We start from the raw sequence: 20,827 nt of genomic DNA on the forward strand, positions 1-20,827 counted from the left end.
CTGCCCCAGTATGAATTTGTCTTTCACTACAAATGCTGCAGCCTGAACTTGCCAGGCAATGACTTCTGCTTGAAGGATCTGTTTTTCAGACTCTGTAATCATTCACTGGAAGAGAGTGAGGAAATCTTCAAATACATTTTGAAGCACCCAAATCGCACTTTGATCATTCTGGATTCCTTTGAGGAGCTGGAAGGGCAAGATGGGTTTTTGAATTATCCAGCCAGTCCCTGTCCTGGAGAGTCCAGGCCCATCAAAGGGCTGCTGGCTGGTCTCTTTCAAAGGAAGCTCCTGAGAGGTTGCACACTGCTGATCACAGCCAGGCCAAAGGGAAAGTTTATTCAGTACCTGGCCAAGGTAGACAGGCTCCTGGAGGTGCAGGGCTTCTCTGATGAGCAGGTGGAGTCTTACTTTGAAAAATACTTTCAGGGTTCACCATCAGACAGAGATGAGGCCTTGAGGCTTGTCCAGGCCCAGCCATACCTGCTCAGTCACTGCTACAGCCCTGCTGTGTGCCATTCCCTCTGCCAACTTTGTGAGATGATCCTGGCCCAGGAGGGTCCAGCCCAACTTCCCTCCACACTCACTGGTCTCTTTGTTAGCCTCCTCTGCTCAGTCCTGAGAGCCAGAGAAAAGGGGCCATCTGAAACTTGGTCCAGAGACTGTCTGGCAGGCTTGGCAGAGCTGGCATGGGAAGTAGGCCAGAAACATTGCAATGTCCTCAGAGAAGACCAGTTCCCCTCCACAGAAGTGAAGGAATTTGCCATTAGGGGGGACTTTGTGTGGCCACTACCAACAGCCAGAGAACCAGAGATGGCCTTCTCCACTTTTGTCCTGCAGAACTTCCTGGGAGCTCTGAGGCTGGCTCTTAGTGAGGAAGTAAGAGCCAAGGAGCTCCCCAGGTATCTAGCCCTGACTCCTAGAAAGAAAAAGCCCTATGACAATTGGCTGGAGCGGGTACCTCACTTCCTGACTGGGCTCCTCTTCCAACCCCTATCCTCCTGCCTTGGACCTCTTGGTGGAAATGAGCAGGTTGGGCTTGTGTGCAAGAGGCAGAAGGTACTCTTGAGCTATCTGACCCAGCTACAGCCAGGGACACTGGGGCCCGGGAGACTCCTCGAACTGCTGCATTGTGCCCATGAGGCAACCGACAGCCACCTGTGGCAGCATGTAATAGCCGGGCTGCCCTCCTGCCTCTCTTTCTGCAGAGTCCGCCTGGCCCCACCAGATGTGCATGTTTTGGGTGAGGCCCTGAAAGGAGCTGGCAAAGACTTCTCTCTGGATCTCAGGAACACCTCCCTTGATCTGAAAGGGTTAAGGATCCTCATCCAACTTGGTTGTGTTACCTGCTTCAGGTGAGGCCCTGGGCAGGGAAAGGGCTGAAATGGAAGGGAATCAGAGAAGCAATAAGAAGTCAGGTGTCCACTACCCTCCTTTCCATACCTTCTCCCCCTATATCTCTTCATCCCCTACATTCTTAGAAAATATTTGGGGATAGAATGGAAATGACAGCATAGTGAGTCTCCTGTCTCATAGTACATCCCTTTTCAAAGCTCTTTCTTCCACAAGAAAGCACCCCAAAGCAACACATACACACACACATACACATATATATACACACACATACACACACACACATAAAAATAAACACATATAGGATTAAAATAAACACATATACATAAGGCCTTAAGGGCCACCTAGTTTCCCATTTTGTAAATGAGGATATTGAAGCCCAGAGGACTTAAGGGATATACTAAAGGTCCCGCAGCTACTTTGTGGAAGAATTTTAGGTTTTCTATTTCCTAGCAAAGAATTCTTTCTTCTCTATCGTACTTTCTCCCACAAACCAAAACAGCTATAAAATAATGTCACCTTTCCTATGTGAGAATGATCTTTGGATTCATCCCCAATCTTTCACCTAATCTTCCTTATGACCTAAGACATTTTCAAGTGGCTGGCTGGAATGAGATATAGCCTGTGAACACTGAACAGTACAAAATTCACTTCATGGAGAGTGAACCTTTGAATTCAATAGCCCCATTCTCAAATCTATTAAGTTAACCAGTCACACCTTGGTTGACAAGATTTCTTTTTAAATTACATAACATTCAACAAAACCTCAAATCCTCATATATCCAAGCAATGTCATATGTATACCATGAGAAGTGCAGACTGCAAATTCTGGCATCTTCCTTTTCAACTAATAATTTTTCCCTGGGCATAGTCCGACAGGTTAGATGCAACATAGTTTTTGTAGTTAATCAGCCTAACCCCTATAACAAAAAAAAATTAACTCTTGCATACCACAATTTTTTTCATAAGTTCCCTGAGATGCTTTCTTTTATATGGAGTTCCCTTGGTTCATCTATACACTGCAATAATTCATTCCATGAGTTTTTATTGAGTATTGATGACTCAGTGCTATGAAAGGTATCAAGTACTTTCAAATTTTAGGGAGACAGGATATACATGAAACCATGAAATAATAATACCACTCTAATAGATGATAAATACCCAAATAAGTGCTATGGAGGAAGGAGAGATTAATAAGGACTGAAGTAATTAAAGGCTTTCTAGAAGAATTGAATTCTAAGGAATGGTTGAGATCTAGATAGACTGACAGCTCCTTGCAGAGAATTGTTCTACTATTGGGTTGGGGCCTGGCTACTATGGGAACCTAGGGTCCACTCTAGGGTTTTGTTCCCTATGGGAAGTTCCTAGATCCCTGGATCTGAGGACTTCCATCCACAGGGCATCTCTGAGTGATACAGTGAGGCTGTGGGAATCCCTTCGGCAAAGTGGAGAACATGAACTACTCCGAAGTTCCACTGAGAAGTTCACCATTGATCCTTTCAAAGTCAAATCCATGAAGGATGTAGAGGACCTTTGTAGCCTGGTGCATATCCAAGAGTAAGTAGCTTACTTACTAGCATAAAGCTGGCTTTGATAGCTCTTGGTGGGAAGGAGAAAAGGACTTTGAAGAAAGGGTAGAGTAGGGGCAGGCTGAAGAGTTCCTTTGTTGAAGGGGGGAGTTTTGCCACTGGAAAAAGAGCCCACTAGAGAGACAAAGATGAAGGTGAGATTTTGCCCAAACACTGATTTCCAAAGAATAGAGAGGGAAAGATGAGATTTCCCAGATCCAAGTTAAGAACCAACAGTATAGAAAAGTAGGAACCCTAGTGGAGCCTGGAAGACCTTAGTCTTAAGTATCAAGACCAATAAGTCTTTTGGGGAAGGGAAACCCAGTAGTCAAGCTCTCCCATTCTCATTCTCTCTCTCTGACAAATATCTAGTACCTCCTTTTGGAATGACAGATACATGCCTGTAAAATTACTTTTCCACCAAAATTTACAAAATTACCTATCTGGGGAAGTGTGAAAATCTTGTATTATCTTCCTTTAAAAGAGCAATAATAACAACAATGATAATAACAAAACTTCTGATCTTATCCATTAAATGAGAAATATATCCTTATTTTGGTTTCCCTAATAGAGAGATATTCTCAGATAAAGTGAGACCTTGGCAAAATAATAAATGAAAGTTTATCTGAATGTTTTCTTCACTTGTTTTCCCTTTCATGGGATCCTCTCACAAATATTCTCATGCTAGCCCCATGTTTCCCTCCACTGTAGGATTTTACCTTGGCAAGGCCCAGGACCCAAGTCATTCTCTTATTTTCTCTTTCCCCCTCAAAGTAACCCTATCTTATATCTCATTCCTTCTCATACAAAACTATATGAGAAGCTAAGCCCTATGAGCAAATGATTTAATATAATACCCTCACTAAAGGAGATGTATTTTGTTAGGAATTTAGCACTTTTTTGCTTCAATAGAATAAATCTCAAACAGTGAAGTATTAGCTATAGATTTAGACACCAGTGGCAAAAATAGGGAGAGGACTATTTACTTTCATATTATCTTATTAGATAGCATACTCTGCTTCTAAGATCAACCCTGGGGTTGTAGCATTACTTGTGCCATATTGTTGTGGGCTCAGAAAATACCCCTATAGAGGCCTGAGATTGTAACATCACTGATGTTATATTCCTTATAGCTCAGGAAATGCTGCTATAGAGGCCTGTAACCCCCTTCCTGTCATCAGAGACCTGAAGAAGCTTGAGTTTGCGTAAGTAGTATCTGACTGTATTTGGGTCTGTGACCCCCTATGTATATTCCCATCCAACCTAGCAGGACCTGAACTCTGATATGTTCCTCTTAGTGAGTATACCCACAACATCATCTCCCAACAACTAGCATTCATATGGAACAAAGCTGGCTCAGGTTATTAAATCTTCCACTTTGAGTTTTTGTGGTTATGATCTTAGCTATTAGAACACATACTCTCCCTAGTTGCACCAACTGACTTAAATTATGGCTCCTTACAAACTCCTAGTAAATAGGATGCAATGGTCTAGAGTTTATTGCCTAAGAAAAAAGGACCATATCAAATTGCCTCTAAGGGAAATGCCTCTGCAAAATGGAGAGAGTTCCATATTGTATGATTGACAACATCTATTGAAGTGTTAAGGTCATCTCCTCCTCCATCTGGAAGACAAATAGCTTCTGTTTGGGGGGGAGGGGTTTGGTGTGAAGACCATGTATGGTTACATATTAAAGAAAATTGTATTACAGAAAAGAGGAAATTCATGAGAAAAACCACTGAAGTTATTATTTTAAGCATAAAAAAATCCCTGCTCTCAAGATATCTCACTCAGCTCAGCCTGAGCAGCAGATGCCAGACCAAGAATGCAAAAAGCAGGGTCTTGAACAAAATAGTAAACCTGAGAGGTGAAAGGAAGGAAGAGGGCCAACAGATGGTGACTCAGTTTTCTTATAAAAGCTCGTTAAAGGAAAAGAGGGTATTTGCAGATTCTCGTGTTTTAAAGGCAAAGTTCCCCAGCAAACATTTGACCATGTGAGGAAGTTTAAAAGAAAAAGGCACTAGGTTGTAGGCAAGCCACTTTGATCTCTCTGGGTCTCAGTTTCCTCATTTGTAAAAATGAGGGCATTGGACTCCCTGGCCTCTAAGGTTCCTTCCCGCTCTTTCCCATGATTATATGACCTACATTCAAGAGACCTGGATTCAAACCTTATTTTTAACATAGCTTTCTGATCATGGGTAAGTAAGTCCCTTCACTTGAGTGAGCTTTTTACGATTAGGAAATTAAAAGGTTTAACAAGTAATTTAAAGTAATCTCAGAGAGTTGCCATGAGATAGACATTTTGAAAACTTTTAAAATACTATATAAATAGGGATCACTGTGGTATAGAAGTTTTGGAGACTCTATAATGTTGATCCTTCCTATTGGAGAGAAGGCAGCAGAATCCAAAGTTCCTCTGCCTGTGGTCCAATCCATCAGGAGTGTTTTCAGTGGAATCTATGGATGTCTCAAGGTGCCTCAAATGGAAATCTAGTGTAAGCAAGGAGGACTCAGGCAGATAGAACCGGGCAAAGTGAAAAAGGCCTGTGGAAATGACTGTTACATCACAAAAATATTTCTGGTTTACTCTGAGTTCTACCTTTGAATGAGGCTAGAGATGAAAGGACAGGACTGAGAAATAAAAGAATCAATAAATCCATATGAGTCTTACAACACAACACTTTTTATTTTGAATAGTATTTTATATTTCCAAATACATGCAAAAATAGTTTTCAACATTCATCTTTGCAAAACTTTGTCTTCCCAACTTTTTCCTTCTCTCCCTCCCTCTCTAAGACAGCAAGTAATTTGATATAGGTTAAACATGTGCAATTCTTCTAAACATATTTCTATAAGTATAATATTGCACAAGAAAAATCAGATTGAAAAGGAAAAAAGCAAAGAAGAAAAAAAAACCAAGCAAACAAACAATAAAAAATGGTGAAAATTCAGTATCCCTAATTCTTTCTCTGAATGTGGATGGTACTTTCGATCACAAGTCTTTTGGAATTGTCTTGTATCATTGCATTGTTGAAAAGAGCCAAGTCCATCAGCTGATCATCATATAATCTTCTTGCTGCTTTGTACATTATTCTCTTGGTTCTGCCCACTTCATTCAACATCAGTTCACATAAGTCTCTCCAAGCTTTTCTGAAATCAGCCTGCCCCTCATTTCTTACAGAACAATAATATTCCATAACATTCATATACCATAACTTATTCAGCCATTCTCCAATTGATGGGCATCTACTCAGTTTCCAGTTCCTTGCCATTACAAAAAGGGTATAGCTCAAAACTTGAAGAAACTGCCTCTATTAATTCAAGGTGGCACTTACTCTGTAATCTAAGAGATCTGTAGGAGTTAGGTGGCTCCCCTGGGGTCACAGATCCAGTATGTCAGAGACCAAAGGTCTTCCTGACCTTTAAGGCCAACTGTTCAGTCACCACACCATGTTGCCTCTTGTAACTCTTTTGGAATCTCATCTAAGCTGTTTCTTTCCAGACTTGGCCCAGTGTTGGGTCCCCAGGGTTTTCCAAAATTGGTTAAGATACTTGCAGCTTTTTCATCTCTTCAGCATTTGGAGTAAGTATGTTCTGCCCTTATTCTGTTCTTGACTAATAATAATAATAGGAGGAGGGGGAATTAAAAGGCAAGAGTTCCAATGTGGGGAAGGGTAAAAGAATATACTGAGAAAAATTTTGGTCAGTGTCTGGTTTGGGACCAGAGACCAGATGTGGGATTGGAGGAGACTCCTTAACTCAATGCCTATTGAATTATTAAGCAAATGACTTCAACTCTCTGGGCCACTGTTGCCCCCTTGCGGAGCTAGAGTTTTATGCTGATTTTCCATAAAGTAATCATGTAGAACAATCTTAAATATACACTCAAATATGGGTAATTAAAAAAAATCATCAAACACATCAACTGCTTGAGAAAAATGGAATCCAAGGAAATATTTTTTTCTATATAAATGGACTCATTTTCTGCCATCTACAGACTAGCCCATGTTTCTCCTAATCTTCTTTAAGTCTTTCCCCACTCCAATCCATTCTCCATTCAGGCACTTAAGTGATTTTCCTAAAATTCAGGTGCATTCATGTCACCCTCCTAGTCAATACATTCCAGAGGCTTCTTGTTATCTCTAGGAGCAAATACAAAATGCTCTGCTTGGCATTCAGTCTTTCATAACTTAGCCCTCTCCTACCTTCCTTATGCCTTATTATCCAACATATAATCTTCAGTCCAGTGAAATTGTTCTCCTGGCTGTTCTGAGAACAAGACATGTCTCAGCTCTAAGTATTCTGTCTACTTGTGCCCCGTGGCTGGAACATTCTCTCTTTCTCTCACTATACACCTTCCTGGCTTCTTTTATAAACTTACTAAAATCCCATCTTCTACAGGAAATCTTTCCCAACCCTTCTAAATTCCAGTGCTTTCTCTCTTTTAATTATTTCCTGTCTGTTTTGCATATATTTGTTTGCATGTTGATTTCTCCAGTTTGATTGTGAACTCCTCCAGAGCAGACACTCTTTTTGCCTCTTTTTTAAAACCCCCTAATGTTTTACATGTAGTAGGTGCTTAATTAATATTTATTGACTGATATATTGATATAAGCTTGACAAAAAAAAAATTAGAAATGGATTTTTCTCTTAGAGATTTTTTTCTCGTTTTCAGTTTGATTTTTTTTAGCCCAGGTTGGTAGCCTGAGTTACTTACTAAGCCCAGTTGTGCCATGCTGACTGTACAGACTGTGGCAGGGCTTAATTTCCATGAATATGACCAGATATTTTTGAATCCATGATGTTTACCTGCCCAGACTCTCCAACCCTGTCTTGAATGAGAGAAAACCAAATAGGGCACTATCAGCAAACCATTTGTAAAAAAGAATTGCTGACTACTGGTCAAACAAGTAGCCTTCTATACCTTTTACTCATCCCTTAAATCCCCTAATATAGGGGAAAATATTCTGAGACTGGAGTCTAGAATCTGAGTTAAAATCCTAGCTCTTCTGCTTTCTACTTGTGTGACTGGGCAAGTCTAAAATCCTAAGCCACTCAGTTCCTTCATCTGTAAAATGAAGGTGTCAAACTAGACACCCTTTAAGGCACGTCTTCTCTAACATTATGACCAGAAGATCTTTTCTACCTCCCAGCCAGGACCACAAGAAGATAAACCAGAGTCAATGGATATACAATGTGCTATACACTTGGCAGTGGAAACAATGTTGAACTTAAGAGTCAGAAGGCTTGAATCCCAGATATCCTACCTATTATGACCTCAAGCAAATCCCTTACTCTTATCTGTAAATGGAGGAAATTATACTAATGGGCCTCTACAATCCCTTCTAACTTTATGAACCTATGAACTCCTGTTTGGCTGGCTTTCCATTTCCTTTCTTCTCTGGCTCTGTCTGAGGAAGTTATTCAGCGAAGACCAACCTGGGACCCAGATACATTCTAATGATTCAGAATTCTGCTCCCCTCAGCTTTGTGGGCTCTAGGAAGGGCTAATAGAAGAGGGGTTTTAACTACCCCAAATTCTGAAATTCTGATTCTTTGTTATTTCTGATAGAAAGTTTCCCATTTCCCTTTCTCCCTTTCTCTGTCTGGTTCCTCAGAGAAGTGAAAGTGAGACTACTCCAGAAAACAAGATATCTTTCCTCTCCATTTAGAATTTTAGCCATAGTATTTCTGAATGTAAGGAGGTACATTTATATTTCAAAGTACAAAAATATAATCTCTTTCACTCTCTCTCTATTTCTTTCCTCCCCTCCCTCTTTTTCTCTTTCTCTGTCTTTTGTATTTGTCTCTGTGTATCTCGGTCATTTCTGTTTCTGTGTCTCTTGTCTCTCTCTTCTTTTCTTTCTCTCTCCTCTCTTCTTCTCTCCTCTTCTCTTCTCTTCTCTCTCTATCTCTGTCTCTGTCTCTGTCTGTATATTTGTCTCTCTGACTCTCTGTCTCATTCTGATTTTCTCTGTGTGTGTGTGTGTGTGTGTGTGTGTGTGTGTGTGTCCCTCTCCCTCTGTCTCTCTGTCTTTGTCTCTGTGTAACTGTCTTTCTCTAGGTGGGAAAATTTCACTCTGCCAATGAAGACTAGCCTACAATTTTTAGTCTTAAAAACTAGCTTGGGACATTGAGAGAACATGTGACTTGTTCAAAGTCACACAGCTAGAGAGGGTCATAAGCAGGGCTTGAGCCTATGTATGTCTTTCTGCCTCTGATTCAAAACTCTCTGTTCATTAGGTCAGGGCTTCTTAAGCTTTTCCCACTTGTGACCTCTTTTCACCAGAGAAATTTTTACATGACCTCATTTATCTAGGCAGACATTCAGTTACAAGATTCCATATGGGTTCATGATCCACAGTTTAAGAAGCTGGGCATTAAGAAGCATTATAAATCTTTTTATAGTAACAAAAAAATTAGAAAAGAATGAAGAACATGGGCATATTTGATGCTTGCAGTGTCCTTATGAGGTAAGTAGGGCAGATATTACTGTACTATTTTATAAAATTAAACAGATACTCAGAAAGATTGATGTACTTATCCAAGATCACCCAATTCATAAGTGACTGGAAGAGTAAGAATCTAAATCAGTTTTCCTGTTACCTAGACTGCTACTCTTTCTACTATGTTGAGTTATCAATTGCTAAGTTTCTATTGTGTTTTGAGTGAATTTTCAGCTTCCTTAAATCCAACTGTGTTCAAAAAAAAAAAAAAAAAAGGATCAGAAAGAAGGAAATCCTTCATTTCTCCTCTTGGTCTAGGCAAGGGGAACAATGTAACGGGGGCCATAAAGGGTTCCTCTCAAAATCAATCAATGATTTTGTGCTTCGCTCCATTCTTTTAGCCTGGACACCCTGAGTGAGAACAAGATTGGGGATGAAGGTGTGGCTCAGCTCTCTGCCATCTTTCCAGAACTAAAATATTTGGAAACCCTGAAGTAAGTGCCAAGTTTGACATCACTCTGTCTCCATCCCTAGCCTTGGGAAGAAAACTAAGCTTTGCCCAAAATTTAGATCAAAAAGCCATATTAGGGTGGAAAGCTACTGGTAGGGGCCTTAAAGGGAATAGAGAATCAATTTGGGCTATTCCAAATCTCCCCAGAAAGAAGAATCACACCGACCAGTATTCTTATCCTATTCTACTCTTCTTATCTACCTTCCTCCTCCATACTGTTTCCTTCAGCTTATCTCAGAATAACATCACTGATATGGGAGCCACAGAGCTGGCCAAGGCTCTACCCTCACTGGCAAGATCTCTTGTTACACTGAGGTGAGTGAGAAGCTTTTCCTTTTGGGAAAATTTAGTGGTTTGGATACATAGAGCTCCTTATCACAGCAGCAACTTGACTTTAAAAAACTATTAAGTCAGGGGCAGCTAGGTGGCCCAGTGGATAGAGTACCAGCCTTGAATTCAGGAGGACCTGAGTTCAAATCTGGTCTCAGACACTTAATACTTCCTAGCTGTGTGACCCTGGGCAAGTCACTTAACCCCAGCTTCAGAAAAGAAAAAAGAAAAAAAACTATTCAGTCCACTGACCTTGCAGGGAATCTTATTTAACACCATAGCACCTAGACATTTCCCAGACAAAGGGCAATATCTCTCTCACCCATCAGAGAAGAAGATCACATGGCCTTCTACTTCTTCTAGTACCTTTAATTTTGGACACTCTTTTAAGTCTTACCAAAATCCTTCCTGCTGCAAGTATAACCTTTGATAGTTTCACCATTGAAATATAGGAACAATGCATCCCACACAGTAGTGTGTGAGTGATGTAATAATTGTGGACACAGTGTTTAAGACAGCATGACTAATAATGCTTGTCTTATTAAACTATAATGAGTATGAAATCATGTTAATAACTCTGATGGTATGAAAAATAACACCTAGGGGCAGCTAGGTGGCCCAGTGGATAGAGCACCAACCCTGAATTCAGGAGGACCTGAGTTCAAATCTGGTCTCAGACACTTAACACTTCCTAGCTGTGTGACCGTGGGCAAGTCACTTAACCCCAGCCTCAGGGAAAAAAAAAGAACACATTGACTCTACAAACATTATAGGGTGTTGGACTATCCCAGTGACTAAAGTGACAATGTGTTTTTCTTTTCTCCCAGCAATGGCTAGTGGTCAATGTGATAGTAAGGCCCAGTGAGACAGAATTAGAAGTTCCCTCCCCCACATCTCAAGTCCCTAAGAACCAACCCAATGGTTTCTCCTCCCACTCTGTTTTTGGCAGCTTGTACAACAATTGCATCTGTGATACTGGAGCAGAGAACCTCGCTAGTGTGCTTCCCGACATGATATCCCTGAGAATGCTGGAGTGAGTCTGGGAGTTGCAGGGTGATTGGAGAGGGACAAGGGGTGGGAAGCTTGAGATAAAAGGTTTGGGAGGCCTGGTTTGTGCAACTTGCAGCATTTCCTCCTGACACTTTGTAGAGGAGCTGTAGTTTCTAGGGAACTTCAACCCTGAGAGAGGAAGCTTCAAAAGGATCCAGAGGAGATACAGATGCAAGCCCCCTTAGGAATTATCTACCCAAATTCCAAACCTCTTTTCATCCCCAGCATGGGAAGGGGAGGGAGAAAGGACTCTCAAGGGAACCCTCTCTATCTACTGACCAGTAAATGTATAGTTTTCTTAGAAGCAAGAAATTCATAGTGTACAGGGAATTCTGGGTGACTAGAATTAAATGAGTACTAGGTTGGGGAACTAGAGGCAGAAGCTGAAAGGGTTATCTTCCCCAATGTAGGCTGCACAGATCCCTTATAGGCTAGACTGTTTGAGCATGGTGTATGGGGAGTAAGGCCATCAACACTCCCTGACCCCAGGAAAATAAAAACAATGCTAGTCCTTCTGAGTCTTACCCTGAACAGCCCTCTGATATATCATGGATGTGGGGAAATGAGCATTCAAATTTATATTTGTCCCAAGGCCAAAATTCTACCTCCAACCCCTTGGATCATAGGTAGGTCCTTAGAGTTTCCATTATGTGGCATTTGCATATTAGCAAATCTGTGGTGATTTTATGGAAGCTCTAAGGGCCTACCTATGATTTAAGGGTACCATAGTATGAATGGGTAAATTTTTTTTTTTTTAATCTTTGTAAGAGCTGTTCCCTGCTCATAGGAAATAGGGCCTGGCTGAGATTGTTATTCTCTGGACTCAGATCCAAGATCCAAGGTCCTATCCTTTGCCATCATAACACTGAACCCCACTGTTGACTAACAACAATCAATGGATTTTTTTCCATAGTGTCCAGTACAACAAGTTCACAGGGGCAGGAGCACAACAGCTCACAGCCAGTTTGAAGAAATGTCCACATATTGAGACATTGGCGTAAGTCCTGACAGCCTGAGGTCTGGATACTATGTATGGGAAAGCTAATGATCCCCTAAGCTAGGAGCACTAAATACACATACACACACACACACACACACACACACACACACACACACACACACACACACACACCCTGTTATATACTATTTATATACATATATACTCTCTCATACACACACACACATACACATTCTCTCTCTCTCTCTCTCTCTCTCTCTCTCTCTCTCTCTCTCTCTCTCTCTGTCTCTCTCTCTCTCTGTCTCTGTCTCTGTCTCTCTGTCTCTCTGTCTCTCTCTCTCTCTCTCTGTCTCTCTCTCTCTCTCTCTGTCTCTCTCTCTCTCTCTGTCTCTCTCTCTCTGTCTCTTTCTCTTCCTCTCTGTCTCTCTGTCTCTCTCTCTGTCTCTCTCTCTGTCTCTCTCTCTGTCTCTCTCTCTGTCTCTCTCTCTGTCTCTCTCTCTGTCTCTCTGTCTCTCTCTCTCTCTGTCTCTCTCTGTCTCTCTGTCTCTCTCTCTCTCTCTCTCTCTCTCTCTCTCTCTCTCTCTCTCTCTCTCTCTCTCTGTCTCTCTCTCTCTGTCTCTTTCTCTTCCTCTCTGTCTCTCTGTCTCTCTCTCTGTCTCTCTGTCTCTCTCTCTCTCTCTCTCTCTCTCTCTCTCTCTCTCTCTCTCTCTCTCTCTCTCTCTCTGTCTTTTTTAAAAATGCTTTCATACACTGGTAATCCAAGACAATTCCAATAGACTTGGGATGGAAAATGTCATTCATATCCAGAGAGAATTATAGAAAGTGAATATAGATTGAAACAGTTTTCACCTTTTTGTTTGTTTGTTTGCTTTCTCTTTCTCATGTTTTCCTCTCACTTTGGCCTGATTTTCTTGCACAACATGGAAAATATAGGAATATGTTTAAAAGTATTGTAGATGTATAACCTATAGCAAATTGCTTGCTTGTCTTGAGAGTGAGGGATGAAGGGAGGGAGGGAGAAAAAATTGGGGACCCAAAATCTCACAAAAATGAATGCTGAAATCTATCTTTACATGTATTGGGAAAATTAAAATACTATTGAAGAAAAAAAATGAATAATGATTAAGTCCTTTGAGCTAGTCTGGAGAGTGTGTAAAAATATAGTAATGTAAAACAAACCTGGAAAGATAGGCTGAAAAAAAAATAGTACTTTCATAGACATACTCTCATTTGAATCTTCCAATAACCCAGTGTAGTATATAATACAAGAATTATTATCCCCATTTTATAAAACTAATAGGTCACAGGTATATAACTGAGCCAGATTTAGAATCTAGGAATAATAATAATAATAATAATAATAATAATAATAGCTAACACTTATTGTCTTTAAGGTTTGCATAGTATTTTGCATATGTTAATGTTTTATAACAACTAAACCTGAAGGGTAGGTGTTAATATCACCCCCAATTTACAGATTAGGAAACAGAGGTAAACTAGGGTCAAGTAACCTGCCCAGGGTCATATAGTTAGTAATTATTTGAGGCTGGATTTGAACTCAGTTCTTCTAGACTGAAAATTTTTAACTCTATTAACAATGCTGTGTGTTTTTGACACTATCTCTTTTCTTTTTCTAACCTTTCTCTCCTCCCCTCCCTTTCTAGGATATGGAATCCCACCATTCCTTATGGGGTTCAGGAACATCTACAACAGCTGGACTCCCGAATAAGCTTGCGGTAACATCATATTGACTGTTCAGAAAGGTAATTGGAGAAATATTTGGGGGTTATTATGGTGAAGAAGGGAATGACCAGAGTCTTTTTGAGTCTATATGGAATTCTATATTAGAGAGAGGGAGGAAGTAGAAGTTTCAGGCTCCAAATTGTTTTTATAGGCTATTTTGAAAAGACACAGAACATGAAAACTTAAGTTCAGGTCTATACCACCTGACTCACCAGTGGCAAATCAATTAGCTTCTCACTACTGTAGGCAATTCTCTAAGATAATAAAGTATAAAAAGTTCTCAATCTATATTAAAGATTTTCTATACTGGTGATACATCCTACACTAAAAACCAAACCAAACCTAGATTCAACCCCATGCTCCCAAAATTGAATACAGAGGAATATACATCCTTCTGGTTCAACCCTGCAACCTTGGTTGGAATATCTGTGGTGTTGTTGAGCACCATATAGAGCAATAAATAAATAAATAGGAATAGATCTGGGCCTCATTTCTTTCTTACTTAGGTAATTAGACAGTTACCTTAGTCAAACTGACACCTATGAAAGACCTTAACTTTAAAAAGTCAAGGTTACCCGTGGCATCCAGGACAATTGGCAGTCATCCTGATCTATATCTGGCCACTAGACCCAGGTGTCTTTGAAGGAGAAAATGATTTTGCACAGCTCTTCCTCTCTCAAATCCAATTCACTTGTATGTCAAGATATCATCTCCCTGATGTCGTGGTCATCTTTGAGAAAGGATAATCAGCAACAATCTCTAAAAGAGCAATAGAAAGAACCTTCCAAATCACAGCTCTGAACCCCCAGCTAGTCTACATAGTAAGAGGTGTTTCCTCTTTCTTTGTTATTTGTTGATTTCCTTTGGCCTAGATAATCTTGAATTAAGAAACTCCCTCTAGCAGAGGAGAAACTATTAGAAGGTTAAATGACTTGCCCGGGTTCACACAGTCAGTGTGTGTTAAAGATAAGATATAAATCTAGGTCTTCTGGTTTGGGGGGGTTTTTTGGGGGGAAGATGAGGCAACTGGAGATAAACGACTTGCCCAAGGTCACACAGCTAATAAATGTTCATTTAAGTGTTAAAGTTCAGATTTAAACTCTGGTCCTTCTCACTTCAGGATCAGCGCTCTATCTTCTGTACCATTTAGCTACTCTCAGTCTTCCTAACTCTTAAAACCCTACTCTCCTCCCACTATACCAGTGGTTTCAATTTCAAATAGAAATGGCTCTCTAAGGGTCACATATTACCTTGTTGGACATATTCCAAATCCAATTAAATGTAATAATGTTCAAGTGTTGGCTAAACCAAATTTTAACCTTTAAAATCTGGTTCAGCCCATAGTTTGATTTTCTTAGTTGTGAATTTGACACCTCTGTACTTTACCATAATACCTCTCAAACCATTGGTCTTCCCTGTTAGGGCCATAGATCTAAAGCTGCATAGGACTTCTGACATCAAGTAGTCCAATCTCCTCATTCTATACGAATAAGGAAAACAAGATCCAAAGTCTTTGAATGACTTGCCCATCGTCATGCAATTAGGAAGCAAGAAAACTAAGACTTGAACATCACATCCTATTTTCATTATTATTATTATTGTATCTTATTATTCATTATATTCATTTTTCTTTCCTCAGCACCATGCCTTCTCTCTTTCTTATATTAAATATTTCTTTTTCTTTTCTTTTCTTTTCTTTATTTATTTAATTTTATTTTTTTTTTTTTGCTGAGGCAATTGGGATTAAGTGACTTGCCCAGGGTCACACAGCTAGGAAGTGTTAAGTGTCTGAGGCCAGATTTGAACTCAGGTCCTCCTGACTTCAGAGCTGGTGCCATCTAGCTGCCCCTTTATTAAATATTTCAAAGAAAGCTGTGGCATCTCTTTCCCTAGAAAACTTAAGTCCTGTTGTCAGTCTAAAATGATGAAGATTTTATCAGAAGGACAAAGGCAGAGGGAAGGACATATCTTTCTATGCATCATCTATTCTGTGCTTTATACATCTTAATATTAGAAAGTTGTTCCTTTTATTATCTATAAATTGATGGTGTTTACCCCCTTCTCTAACCATCTTCCTTCAGTCTGATTAGTTCTCAAAACAGTTTCTTCCTTTTACTGATAGGTCCTAGGTCCAGAAGCCTTTCTGGGATTCTCAGGCTTCATCCATCCATCAGGCCTTCAGCTCAAAAACGGCAAATCTCTGTTGGAAGAGTCTAACTTGGCTGCCATGTTGGTGTATATCCAGCCACGTCAGACTGGTCGGTGTTCCTCCTGATCTTCTGCCGCATGAAGTCTCGGCTTTGCAAAAGACCATCAAGTCAGCATCAGAGTGATAATGAAATACAGCTCCTGATGCTCTCCCATGTATTTATTTGGTAGCTGTGGTATGGATGATGAACTAAAGGTGGCAGTATTTCCTTTTTCCTGTGGTTGCTCCAAGAGGCGGAGGAAAGGAATGAAAGAACTTCCTGTCTGCTTCCAACCCTAGAAGCCTAAAGGGAAACTGTGGAAATCTAACATCTAATTTTCAAAGATGCAGAAAACCTGGTTGCACTGTAGTAACTGCACTTTGGCTATTGAACACACGATTTTTGCACTGACTTTCCCAGCTAAAGAGTCTCAAGGCAAAGAATTGGCAGCTAATGCTGGGATAACCAAGAAACACAAATAAAACATTATAGGTAACATTATTGGTAATTCCCCTGGGTAAATGTTACACTAATTGGGGAATAGGTTAAAGGTAGTGTTGGATCATAGTATTTCACTTGTCACCAAAAAGGGTTGGATGGTGGTATTTCATTTGTAATCAAATCTACTATTTTTCAATCTGGAAGAAAAGCACAGGGATGGAAGGATGAAAGTGGGAAATGAGGATCTCATCTCAGAATAACTAGATCAAGTAGGGATAAAAGGATTCTTAGGAATGAGATTATAGAGTCAACTAAAAAAAGGGCATTTTTCATTGTAAATCATACGATGCTGAGGGTCATCTGACACACCTGAATGGAGAAGTGAAAATCTTTTTTTTTTTTTTTTTTTTTTGATCTGAAAGAGGGGAAATTCCTAATTCTTTTACCAGCTTTTTGACAGAATACTTGGCAAGCATCCCCCTCACATATCTCCATTGTCCAAAGTGAGGGAAGTGAAGCTTTCCAGGGAAAAGAGAGTGTGGCAACGGTGTCCAATTTGCTCTTTCACATTTTGGACTGGATGCTCACTTGTGGCTGATTTTTCCTGTGCAAGTTGAAAAAGAGAGAATGACATTCTTTTTGTCTTATGGGGACCCTGAGATTGCTCTGAGAGTAGACTATGTCTGCACTGGAAATAAAGTGTCTTCCTGATAGATTGTTAGGTCCATGAGCCTTTCTGGAATTCTCAGGCCCCGTCCATTCATCAGGCTTTCAGCTCAGAGACCCAAATCCATGTTGGTAGAGTCCAACTTAGTTGCCATCTTGCTTTGTGTGCAGGCATCTCAGTCTGATAAACTGGGGGACAGCAGAACAAATTTTGATATGTGCGTATAATGGAATATTGTGTCAAAGAAATGAATATGAGAAATATGGAAAAACATAAGAACTGAAGCAGAATGAAATAAACATAATCAGGAAAAATAATGCATAGTATTACAATAAAGGAAAAGAATAATAAAATAAAACTGAATACTGTGTGATAATGAGGAATCTTGGCTCCAGAAAGGAGATAAGAAAATGTGCCTCCTTCCTTTCATTAAAAGGTGGGAGACCATGGTTGTGGAATGGCACATTTGCTTTCAGACTCGATCCTCATGGAGATTGGTTCTCTTACCTTTTTCTTTATTTCAAGGGGAAGAGTCATGGAGAAGAGTGGGGAAGAGAGAGTAAAGGAGAGGTATCTGGAAATGATTGATCTTAAAATAAAATATGTTAATTTAAAAAATTTAAAACATGACACAACCTTATTAGTAAAGGTTCTCTGGGTTTTGTTATTCTCCTTCATTTTCAGGTCTGCTTTGAACACCAGTCATCATTATAGATATACATACATACACACACACACGCACATATATATTATAGGTTCATGGGCTTTCTAAAAAGGATTTAAGATTAGGTTGGGTTATGCCCAAAAAGTTATCAAAATGTACATACCCTTTGACCCAGCAGTGCTACTACTGGGCTTATACCCCAAGGAAATACTAAAGAAGGGAAAGGGACCTGTATGTGCCAAAATGTTTGTGGCAGCCCTCTTTGTAGTGGCTAGAAACTGGAAAATGAATGGATGCCCATCAATTGGAGAATGGTTGGGTAAACTATGGTATATGAATGTTATGGAATATTATTGTTCTGTAAGAAATGACCAACAGGAGGAATACAGAGAGGCTTAGAGAGACTTACATCAACTGATGCTGAGTGAAACGAGCAGAACCAGAAGATTATTATATACTTCAACAATGATACTGTATGAGGATATATTCTGATGGAAGTGGATATCTTCAACATAGAGAAGAGCTAATCCAATTCCAATTGATCAATGATGGACAGAATCAGCTACATCCAGAAAAGGAACACTGGGAAATGAGTGTAAACTGTGAGCACTGTTTTGTTTTGTTTTGTTTTTCTTCCCAGATTATTTTTACCTTCCGAATACATTCCTTCCTTTGCAACAACAACAACAAAATTCAGTTCTGCACATATATATTGTACCTAGGATATACTATAACATATTAATATGTATGGGAATTCCTGCCATCTAGGGGAGGGGGTGGAGGGAAGGAGGGGGAAAACTTGGAACAGAAGGGAGTCCAAGGGATAATGTAAAAAAAAATTACCTATGCATATGTACTGTCAAAGAAAATGTTATAATTATAAAAATTAAAAAAAAAAAAAAGATTAGGTTGGGGGTATGATTCAAGATCCACATCCGAATTGAAACAGGTTTCTTAACCTCCCTTCCTTAAAGTTTTTTCCCTAAAGTCCAGTCTAGGTTAATCTGCCATTGGGAGTCTAAACAATAGGCAGAATCTTCAAGCTCAAATAATTCATGATCTGTGACTGTTAACATGAATATTAGAAGGATGACATCTCTAGAGAAAAGTGAGTAAATACCATGGGAAAAAGGAAACATCTAAATTCCTGCCCCCACTCCCTTAAAAGCAGCTTTTCTTCTCTTTGGTTATTCAAAGAAGTGTGACAAAGATGCCCACTTCCATAGGAAACAGTCCTATGAGCATATATTATAGAGGGGCAGATTTTCAGTAACTAGGACTCCAGAGACAAGAGTGAAGGCATTGTTCAAGTGAGACATCCTACTTGACAAGGGAAAGAAATCCCTGGGAACGCCTAGGCTTCCAAAACACTGGGCCAAATAAATCCCGTCTTTCGGGCCAGCCTTACACATATTCATTGTCAATAAAGGGAGGCAACCATTTCCAGCACTCCAGAAAGCATGTAGTTAACATGTGAATTAGAGAGCCTTTATTAGAGAATCATTCCTTTTGGGTTAAGGCACTATTACTAATTAAAAGGCAAATATCTCCAGCTATTATTAGAATTTTAAATTTATTTAATTAATTAAAAATCAAAATTAATTATAAAGGATTAAGCTTTTACTGGCCATCAATACTTCAATTTAGGTGAGTTTGTCAAATCTTTTAAGACTGACCATTGACAATGAAATATTAAATAAGTAGCTTGGTTAGAAGGGTAGGAAGAAAGAGGCTGTGCATAGGGTCCTACCCAACATAATAGAAGGGAAGGACTCTGGAAGCTTGGGAGGAGATGGAAAGAGAGAACTGAAAAAGAGGTGGGATGATATTTGTGACAAACTGAGGATTTCTTGAGTATTGCCTGGGGTTGGCCCTATCTATATTCACTGTCTGGAAAAGAAGGGTCAGGAGTGTGATGATGTATTTTTATCCTCTATTTCTGAGCTGTGAGCACCGTGTATGCCTGTGGCAAAGTACAGATGGTGCCCTTTTGGTAGCTTATTACATATGCCTCAATGGACTGTACCGGTTCACCTTGTACAATTGAAGTTTAGACTATCTCGGTAATTCTGGTGTGGGTGTAGTGGAAAGAACTCTGGACTCTGAAGATCTCTATCACCCATCTCTGTGTCTTAGTTCCCTCATTTGTAAAATGGGGATAATAATATTTCACAGGATTGTTGTAAGGATCAAAGAAAAGTATTTATATAAAATTGACCATGTGTTGTAGGCAAAAAGCTTATTTTGAACTCAGAATATTAAAAACTATTTAATGTTACATATTAAAATTTCTGTCATAAACATTTTTTTAAAATTCAGTATTAGCTACCTTTTTTCCAAGAGGTACAACATTGTTCAACATTGTTCAATTCTAATTCTCACTAAGGACACTTTAACTTAGATCAGATTTAACCCATTCACTAAACTTCCTCTTCTCTTCCAGTTAATGAAAAGCTCCTGCAGAGGATGGCATTTCAGCCACACAGTTGGAAAAGCCTGTCAAGTGGCCTGTCTGCCTCCTGACTTGGTTCAGCAATAAAATACATTAGCATGCTGGAAAATAGTTGGGGGGAAGAGGACATAATTTAAAAATAGCTCAGTAACTATATCTTAGAACTGCAAAACATTTCTCTTTTCCATTCTGATGACAAAACTAACTTGTCTAGATCTTGTCTTTGAAGGAGCCAGAATGCTTTTTTAAAAATAATATTTTTCACTCAAATCATGCTCTCCCAACCTTAGAGATAAGTCAACTGAAGTCCAGAAAAAATATGTAACTTCCATATAATCACATAGCTGGTAGTGGGAAAATCTGGTTTATAATCAAGGTTTCCTGATAATATATACTATGTTTTAAATTGCTACTATCCTGGGCACGGGCTTTTGGTCTTCTACATTCCTCTTTGTTCT

General features: G+C 39.6%; 1 protein-coding gene across 4 annotated transcripts in view; it reads left to right on the forward strand.

Moving 5' to 3' along the window:
* CIITA (class II major histocompatibility complex transactivator) overlaps nt 1-20,143 on the forward strand; it is a 55,562-nt gene extending 35,419 nt beyond the window's left edge. For all 4 annotated transcript variants that reach the window (XM_074280543.1, XM_074280546.1, XM_074280545.1 and 1 more), the window contains exons 10-19: nt 1-1,352; nt 2,749-2,907; nt 4,052-4,123; nt 6,421-6,501; nt 9,766-9,858; nt 10,104-10,190; nt 11,155-11,238; nt 12,169-12,252; nt 13,878-13,976; nt 16,079-20,143. The exon at nt 1-1,352 is cut by the window's left edge and continues 308 nt beyond it. In XM_074280543.1, coding sequence (XP_074136644.1) covers nt 1-1,352; nt 2,749-2,907; nt 4,052-4,123; nt 6,421-6,501; nt 9,766-9,858; nt 10,104-10,190; nt 11,155-11,238; nt 12,169-12,252; nt 13,878-13,953 — 2,088 coding nt within the window. In that variant the 3' untranslated portion in view covers nt 13,954-13,976; nt 16,079-20,143. The remainder of the gene's footprint in view (nt 1,353-2,748; nt 2,908-4,051; nt 4,124-6,420; nt 6,502-9,765; nt 9,859-10,103; nt 10,191-11,154; nt 11,239-12,168; nt 12,253-13,877; nt 13,977-16,078) is intronic.
* The last annotated feature ends 684 nt before the right edge of the window (nt 20,144-20,827 follow it).

Source organism: Sminthopsis crassicaudata, chromosome 1, assembly GCF_048593235.1.
Source record: "Sminthopsis crassicaudata isolate SCR6 chromosome 1, ASM4859323v1, whole genome shotgun sequence".
Lineage (NCBI taxonomy): Eukaryota > Metazoa > Chordata > Mammalia > Dasyuromorphia > Dasyuridae > Sminthopsis > Sminthopsis crassicaudata.